The sequence below is a fragment of the Notothenia rossii genome, assembly GCF_949606895.1.
Source record: "Notothenia rossii genome assembly, chromosome: 2".
Taxonomy (NCBI): Eukaryota; Metazoa; Chordata; class Actinopteri; order Perciformes; family Nototheniidae; genus Notothenia; species Notothenia rossii.
Window position 1 is genome coordinate 96,587,943 of NC_136904.1, and position 9,530 is coordinate 96,597,472.

A 9,530-nucleotide genomic window follows, 5' to 3' on the forward strand; every position below is an offset into this window, starting at 1 on the left:
CATTTCACTTTACATTGTGCGGGTCATCTTATGTAGGCGCCGACCACATCATGTTATTCAGCACAACACCTCAAAAAGGGGTCTGGCGATGGACACGAAGATTATTTCAATCATCAAAGGACTTTGTGGGACAAGATGTGGTGTGGATACATCAAGCAATTAATACCTTTTTATTTTGCAGGTATGGTATGGTAATATTTGGTGGAATTGATGGATTTTCAAGAAAGGTTCGTGCTTCCTGGAGTTTATTTTACAATTGACCAAAAGTGAATTGATATTAAATGCCATTTTGTAAAGTGAATTATCACGCACATACAGTATGGGGTCAGTATTTAATTCATTAATAGGTTATTTGAGTACTGTGTTTCTGTGGTGCTTACTTTTTCCTTTCTATAAATGCTCTCATAGATCATGTACCTACAAGTAGCCAATAACAACAAGGCTTCAACAGCTCTGCAGTTCTTCCTTGAGGCTGTGGACAAACACGGATTTCCATCCAGGTAACAGGCTATTTCTTGTTTTGTGTGTGTTTTTTTTACATGTAAAATTGGATTATTGGAAATACTGAATATGAAGAAAAATGTCAGGTGCACTTGATACAGTTAAAAGAACACTGATTTGTATCAGTCTAGGCCATTTTATAAAAATAAGGTAGACTTTTGTCACGGCAGCCGTACTGACATGAACTAGCAGGTAAAGAGCCTTTCCAGTGAGCCAACATGCACTATAGCAGCACCCTGACTGTTTGATCTGAATGGAACAGAACATTAATTAGTATCACTGGTAACACCTGTGTTTACCCGACTATTTCATGTCAACATGGCTGCTTTTCAAAAAGGTCTATAGGCCTACATGATCAACAGAAGTTGTAAATTGATAGTTGGGGATATAGTGCCTATTAAGCAAAGGCCCAGAAAGCCCTAGCACCCCCTATATGTCATTTCTGAAACAACACTTTACCAGTGATGACACTTATGGGGATGGCCTTAGAATGAGATTGGATTATTCATTCCTTGTTTATATGACTTTACATGACCTCATGACATATTCCCAATATTATGTGTAGGTCTTTCCAGTGATGTGCCCATAAAGAATGTTTCAGTCTCATACTACAACCTCTTGTTTCTGTGGTAACACAATCTTTCAAACTGCTGGTTCCCTGGGGGATTAGCCAGGAGCCAATAGTGAAGCTTGTTAAATGGCTATAGCTGTACTTAGAAAACTGGAGATACAGCAGCTCTAAGAGTACAGAGATTCAAATTTCACATTGTCAAATGACTTAACATGGTATCTGTATGGTTGTACATGTCAAGGGTCAGAGGAGACCAAGGTGTGGAAAATGTGGACATTGCCAGACATATGTTTGACGTTGGTGGGTGCGGCAGGGGAAGCTTCATCTCAGGGGAAAGTGTTCATAATCAAAGGTAATATCAGTGTATGGTTGGAGCTTCTGTCATAAAGCTTTCTTTGGTCAAAATATCTTTTGCTAGTGTATCGCTTAGTAGTGACGTGCTGCCATTAATTATGGTGCTAAAAGTTGTTGCTGAGATTAATGTACATATTAGTGTTATTAGGGATGGGGAAAAATCCATTGAGTTACTATTTGCATTTTTTGCAACGTAAAGGTGTGATAATTGTTTACGGACTGCATTTATTCATTTATTTTTGTCAACTGTCTTTCAGGATAGAGCGCCTGTGGCGTGACGTGTGGAATGTCGTGTCAAGTATTTATTACGATCTGCTCCACAGCCTAGAGGAGGATGGCCTGCTCGACCCAGCAAATTGCACACACCTTTTCTGTGCTCAGTATGTCTTTCTGCCCCGAATTCAGGAAGATCTTGACACATTCACAGATGGCTGGAATAACCATTCACTCCGAACAGAACGTAACCTCACTCCTAACCAGCTGTGGGAAATCGGGAAGAGTCAGAGCCCTGTCAGCCCTCCTGACAACTTCGAGGTAAAGGGGAAAAACTGTTTTGTAGTTCTGTGTTTTATTCACCATTGTGGAGGAAGCCAATGTTAGCACACCTTGCTTTCTTTTAGAAGTCATAACAATGTTAGTATTTGGTTAGATGTTTATTTGACAAAATCCTTACACTGTTCTTAATAGTATAATGAAAATGCAACACACGGGAACTGGAATTTAGCCTACCAGGACCACTGTGTTTCACTTTACCAGGCATCTTCCAATAGTACACAGCAACAACCATATGCATAATCAGGCTACAGCAGAATTACAATTTGTGTCCAAGCCAACAATGGGCTATGCAACACAATGTAACATTGAGTTTCAGTTGCATAGAATAGTTTTGTTGATATACAAAGACATAGGCCACAATCCCAAAAATGTAAAACTAATGAAATTATTATTAATTATTTTTAACAAACCCGATTACTTTTTTATTTCAGGGGGTCCATTTTCCAGATGTGGAAATTGCAGACATGGATCAAATTGGAGTACAGGTTCCTGAACTGGCATCTCCCCTGGGCATCGAAGAACTGGAAGGACTGAATCAACTTTTGAATCCTACTGCTCCTTCATTGTGTTTTGGGGCAGACATCTATAGTCCTGTAGTTCACTACATAGAGGGGGTCCTTGAATCAAGTCAGGAAGCATAAGGCACAATGCATACTAACTTTCAGCAGTGGAAGAAGTATTCAGTAATTAGTTGCATTTAAATCCTTTATATCCTGTTGGCTAGTTTAATCTCCATCAATGCATCATATTCTATAAGATCATCATGTGTTTGTATCTTTGTCTCTGTCCTGTGAGAACCACGTATCTCTACAAAGTCAGAAAAACAGCCTGTTTTACGCTTTGTGGCTTTTCAAGCTGATCCAAGAGGCTTTTTAAAGAGTTTATTTAGCTGAAGAAGAATTGAAGTAACACTTCATCCTTCAGTTGATCACAAACATTCAACACCAACACATCTGGAGATACGTGGTACTTTTGTGGGGGTGGTTGGGTAGAGGATGATGGAATATATATATATATATATATATACATATATATATATATGTATATATATATATATATATATATATATATATATATATATGTATATATATATATATATATATATGTATATATATATATATATATATATGTATATATATATATATATATATATATATATATATATATATATATGTATATATATATATATATATATATATATATATATATATATATATATATACATATATATATATATGTATATATATATATATATATATATATATATATATATATATATATATATATATATATATATATATATATATATATATATATACATATATATATATATATATATATATATATATATATACATACATATATATATATATATATATATATATATATATATATATACATATATATATATATGTATATATATATATATATGTATATATATATATATATATATAGGGCATGACTGTTATATTCTCATTTTGAAAAGGAAAATAAATGTATTTCAATTTTAGAGGCCTACTTTATTTGTAGTAATCTGAAATGTTACTGAATTAATGAATGGAAATTACTTTGTTAGCCGCCGAACATTTTAAGGTATATAATATAATAATTCAAATTTTGATTGTTGTGAAAAATGTAAAATGTGGGTAAATTGAAATGAGGCAAACATCCAAAGTCACTGGTCAATGGTTTATTTCTTAGAATCTTTGGATACAAGAGCTGTAGGATTCAAGTAAATACATCAGCAATAACAAGTACTGTAATAGACCATTTTCTAATTATTGACTATTAACAGAATGAATGATGCCATTGGTTACAACTACCTGAACCAGGTGCCAGAACTACATACGGCACAATCCAAACAGCCCTTCCAACAAAATGCAGTACACAAAGAGTACCAGGCAAAGGTTATAGTATCTGTCACAAAATGTCATGTTCAAGTTCAATTTTGAGCTGACCACTGGAACAAATGAAGTAGTAATAATCTCAAAAGGTTTCGTTTCTGTGAGTCGATATTCTTAAAATGGAGATCTCTTTTCAGGTGAAAGAATACCAAAGACAAAATCTCTTTTTACACCAATGAGCAAAAGCAGAAGCTCCATAACACTGAAACAATGTTTTTTTTGCAACAGAATCATACTGATGAGCAGTATCTAAACTAGACCAAAGCCTGTAACATAGGTTGCAATGCAGCTCTCCACATGCTTGGAAAAGTCCTCATAGTTTTGGAAGTGCCCAGGTACATGCAATGTGCCAAAACATGTGGAAGACTTCAGGTACGCCCCCTTCACAACTCGGACCTTCAAGGTGTCTGTAGGGATTTCCCACCCTACTCAGAACTTTGTCAGCTGTTCGAGTTGGGATGGAGAGGCTGCATTCAAAGACAACAAGAGGTTGTGGAAATACATCAAATAAATGACATTTGCGTTTTTAAAGATGAGCTGTATTTTACTGCTTTACCATGTTTTATATATATAGGTAAATGGAAATACTTTGTTGGGATAGTACTGAGCCCAAAAAAGGAGGGTGGCACAAAGTAGTATTAGCAAAGACCACATCAACTAGCTAGCGTTAAATATACAATTTAAGTAACTCCGGGATGCACGCACAGCTGTCTTGATATATTTAGTTAATTACGATGTAACGTTAGTTAATTAAAACTGTAGTGGCATGTTCCGTGGTAGCATGTAATTAACCCACCTGTGTCCCACAAGAGTTCGCCTCGGGCTCCTCCATGTTGACTCCCGCAAGCACGCTCCAAGTGGCGCAGGTCAGCAAAACGAACGCGTTAGAACCTTGTGTCCTATGATTGGATGGTCAGTGGGCTACGTGCTGATTGGCTAGTCAGTGGGCAACGTGCTGATTGGCTAGCATACTCAGGCGTAAAAACAGGGTCAACATTCGTACTCGTAAATAGCAGCTTGTAGCTTGTAACTTCAGGTCCGCACACACAGATAGGAAATGTGTGTGTCCGTATCTCAGACTTTGTGAAACCTCACTGTTGTAAATATCCTTGCACAAAATATTTCTGCACCTGCAAAACTTTTTTACACGTGCAAATTATATCTGTGTGCACAAAACTTTCTTACACATGCACAACATTTTGTCGGTGCACCCGAGCTGTTTACTGATTCGGGGTGACCGGAGCGGGGCGACACTCTGGTCTGTGGTATCAGTAATGACAACTTAAGGAAAAGTGCTCCTGAGAGACTGTGATTTAACACTAATCATTCTGTTAACATATGTCAGATCCATGAGGTGACCGAAGAGCACAATAAAACGCTCTCTGACACAAATGTGGATTCAGTTCAGACTTACCAGAGAGGAACACGACAATACGACACCAAAGGAAACCTCAGGCAAATGGAGTTAGCTGTATTTCCAACTGCTACAACTGTGGAGGTAGTCATGCAGCAAAGAGGGACAACTGTCCAGCTAATGGTCAACAGTGTCATACCTGCAAAAAGTGGAATCATTTCAAGAAGTGTTGCAAGTCCATACAACAAGCATATAACACGCAAGGGCCCAGGAGGATAGTTCATCAGCTAGAACCTGATCAAGCTGATACAACTACAGATGAAACATTCAATGTTGACGGCGTAACACTGCAAGTAAGTGTTGATGCAACTGATGTAGAGATAGAAAAACATGATGAGGCTTTTGTCACTGTGCACATCAATGACAGTGGAGTTGAGAGGAAACTAGACAACGGTGCAAAGTGCAATGTTCTGTCAAAAATGTCATTCAATGTGATAAAAGGAGATGAACAAATACAGACGTGTTTTAAATCCACTAATCTTGTTGCATATGGTGGAAGCAAAATCAAAACTGCGGGCGTAGTCAGACTGCAGTGCCACCTAGTGGGAAAAGTCCACACACTGTCATTCTACATTGTAGAAGAGGATGTCCTGCCACTGCTTGGGCTGCGAGCGTGCAGACGGAGGGGACTAGTTTCATTCAGTGAAGCAGTTCGTCAATTAAGCCCCACTGACGATGATTTTTCAGTTGAGATCCAAACAGAATACAGCGATCTCTTCTCTGATGAGCTTGGAAAGCTAACTGTGACGTACTCCATGACTCTTGACCCAGATGTAAAACCAGTCGTTCGTCCTGCACATCGCATACCTGTGGCTATGAAAGACAGAGTCAAAGCTGAACTCCACAAGATGCAGGAACTGGGCGTCATCATTCCTGTCTCAGAGCCCACTGAGTGGGTGTCCTCTATGGTAGCCACTAGCAAAAAGGACAAACAAGAAATCAGGATATGCATTAATCCAAGAGACTTGAACACTGCTCTGAAAAGACCAGACCATGCGTACTGTGGAAGAAGTCGCCACACACATGTCAAAAGCAACTGTGTTTTCTGTAGTAGATGCAAAGAGATCTTTTTGGCAGATTCCACTCAACCATAAGTCTTCCATGTTAACCACTTTCAGCTCCCCTTTTGGTCGTTACAGATTTCTAACAATGCCATTTGGAATCAATTCTGCCAGCGAGGTGTTCTAGCGCTCCATGGAACAGATTTTCGCTGGATCCCCCTGTGAAATCATCGTTGATGATATCATTATTGCAGGTAAAGATGTTGCAGAGCACGACGCCAACCTCAGAAAAGTGCTTAACAGGGTCAGGGAGGTTAACTTAAGGCTTAACCCCCTCAAGTGCAAGTTCGGGCTCAGCCAAGTCGGCTATGTCGGCCATGTTTTCACCAGTGAGGGACTCAAAGCAGATCCTTCCAAAACAAGTGCTATTAGTGAGATGCCAGTGCCAGCAGACGTCCCAGCCTTACAAAGATTTCTGGGGATGGTCAACTACCTTGGACAGTTCATACCAAACTTCAGCCCGCTGTCAGCTCCACTACGGCAGCTCACACATAAAGACACAGAATGGACATGGCATGAACAGCAGCAGAAAGCGTTTGAAGATTTAGAGAAACGCATGTCTTGCCCACCGGTGTTGCTATACTATGACGTTGACAAGCCGGTGACTCTTAGCTGTGACGCTTCACAGTACGGACTCGGTGCAGCGTGTTTGCAGGAAGGGAAACCTGCAACTGAAACAGAAACCAGATATGCTCAAATCGAAAAAGAGTTGTTGGCAGTGGTCTTTGCATGTTCAAAATTCAATGACTATATCTATGGTAAACCAGTCACTATTGAAACAGAGCACCAGCCCCTCCTCACCATACTAAAAAAGCCCATGCACACAGCACCTGCAAGACTACAAAGAATGATGCTACGACTACAAAAGTACGACATCGCTCTTGTGTACAAATGCGGAGAGCAAATGTTCCTGGCTGACACTTTGTCGCGAGCTCCCCGCAGCTCCACAGTTCAGCAAGCTGAAGAAGAGGACAACTTCGACGTGATGACTGTTAACTACATATCTTCTTCCCGCTCAGAAGAGTTAGAGAGGCACACCGCTGAAGACATGACTCTGCAAACACTCAGCACCACTATCAGACACGGGTGGCCCGCTAAACAGCATAATCTTCCACATGCCGTCAGACCGTATTTTCCTTTCAGAGACAAACTGATTGTTGACAATGGAGTCATAATGAAGGGTCACAAAGCAGTTATTCCTCTGTCACTACAGAAAGAATACATCAGCATCATGCACAGAGGACATCCTGGTGAAGACGCTACAAAGCAGAGAGCACGTGGCATTGTTTTCTGGCCAACTATGACCGACAACATTCACACAGAAACACAGTCATGCTCAGTGTGTAACAGCACAAAGCCACACCAGCAGAAAGAACCACTCCATCTGCATCCAGTTCCAGGCCTGCCGTGCTCAACTGTAGCAACTGACATCTTTGAGTGGCACAATCAGCAATACTTGTGCTATGATAAGTCAAGCCGACCACTACAACCTTTGATGGAAGGACAGGTTGTTAGGATGCAGACCTCACAAGGTTACAACAGCACTGGAATTATTCAACAGATTTGCAAGGAACCCCGGTCATACGTCGTCCACTCAGACGGGAAGCTGTACAGAAGGAATTGTAGGCACATTCTGCCTGTAGCTGAGCCTGTCCCGTCACATACCTCCACAAGTGACACTGATCATCAGGACACAGGACTTGAGTTGACAGATTGTAACACACAGGAATAACCAGTGCTTGAATACGGCCGGTACTCACCGGTACGCAGTACCGGCACTTCTGATTTTTCATAAAGTGAGATATAGCCTGAGAGTGTCTACAGGACACGCTCAGGCCGTGCCATCAAGCCCAATCCCAGATACAGAGACTGAAGCTTTGTCATGTATGCATAAGCATGCCACTCTGAGAACAATGACTCTAAGATGTTAGTTCACACAGTTATGCCATATTGAGGCTTAAAGTTTAGTTTCACAGTGCAAATGTATTCTATTTTAGTTATCTACTTTGTTGCTGAGTAATTACTGAATTAATTGCTACTCATTCTTTGAGATAGCCTCTGTGTTCATCAGTTACTAAATGCACACATAGTTTTATGATGTGTACATGTGCAGCATTCTGTATGTTCTGTCATATGTGCTCAGTATAACAGTTCTGTTCACTACTGTAGGAAGAGCTAAATAAAGGGGATGTAGAGTAGTCGCATTTGGTCTCTTTTGTCCTTCTGCGGACACCGTACCTGAGGGAGGGATCTACAGGGGGGGTTCGAGTAGTGTTGTGATAACTGCCATGTGGATGTAATGTTGCTCCGTCACTATTAAGGTTATCAAACCAAGTTCTATGATAAACATGACTCGTTTATGAGAACATCATACAACTACCAAGTCAAAGTCAAAGTCAAGTCTTTTATCAATGTTAGTCAAGCAAGTCTCAAGTCCACAAATATGCGACTCGAGTCTGACTCGAGTCAAGTCATGTGACTGGAGTCCCCACCTCCGGTGCAAAGTACTGTTGTCGTTTTTGTTTAACTGAAAAGGGAGAGATCATCCAGGTTTAACTCCAGACAACTAGGCAGTCGATATAATGCATGGTTTACTGGAAGGAGTGCTGCAGTATGAGTTGAAGCTTGTGTTTCAGTACCTGATAAGGAACTTTATATCCAGAAGGCCATGGGCTGAAACTGGATGATGATAGCAACAATCTTGGCCTTAATGCAGTGTCTTTAGCGCAATACCCCATTGATGTTTGGAGATTTAGTGAGCAGGAATGATAGCTGCTGGAACTTGCTGCTCCTCTTAGTATGGCTATCTGAAACATCTTATTTTTGATCCTCATACACGTTTTAAATCTCTGTTTCCAGAACGAAATTAGATTCCCAAGCACCCCCATATGATATATTACCCGAGCTGTATTAGGAAGATTGGGCCACTGATACACATGTGGTGCATGAGGCTTGAGCACACCTTTTTCAAAACGTCTGTAAAGAACTTTAAAATATCACAAAAACACTGCAAAGAGATGCCAGAATCAGTTGGCTTTTCATTTTGAGAACTTTTATTTCTGAAGTCTTGGTCAGCAGCAGTTTGGAGGGCAGTGAGCTGCTGAATGACACGTTTGATATGTCTTGTATTGTTCCCAGTACCAGCCTGGGATGTATGTTCTGGTGTTGAA

The 9,530-nt window shown here is 40.1% G+C and overlaps 1 protein-coding gene across 3 annotated transcripts; it reads left to right on the forward strand.

The window, feature by feature from the left end:
- The first annotated feature begins 184 nt into the window (after positions 1-184).
- Positions 185-2,995, forward strand: LOC307030317 (uncharacterized protein). 3 transcript variants are annotated; one of them, XM_079666659.1, is made up of 5 exons: positions 185-227; positions 409-500; positions 1,314-1,424; positions 1,684-1,960; positions 2,413-2,995. In XM_079666659.1, exons 1-5 carry the CDS (start codon positions 189-191, stop codon positions 2,620-2,622), a joined length of 729 nt encoding a protein of 242 aa, XP_079522785.1. In that variant the 5' UTR covers positions 185-188; the 3' UTR covers positions 2,623-2,995. The 3 variants fall into 3 exon arrangements, with proteins under 3 accessions (XP_079522785.1, XP_079522787.1, XP_079522786.1); XM_079666661.1 differs by having other exon boundaries at positions 2,444-2,995; XM_079666660.1 differs by lacking the exon at positions 1,314-1,424.
- The last annotated feature ends 6,535 nt before the right edge of the window (positions 2,996-9,530 follow it).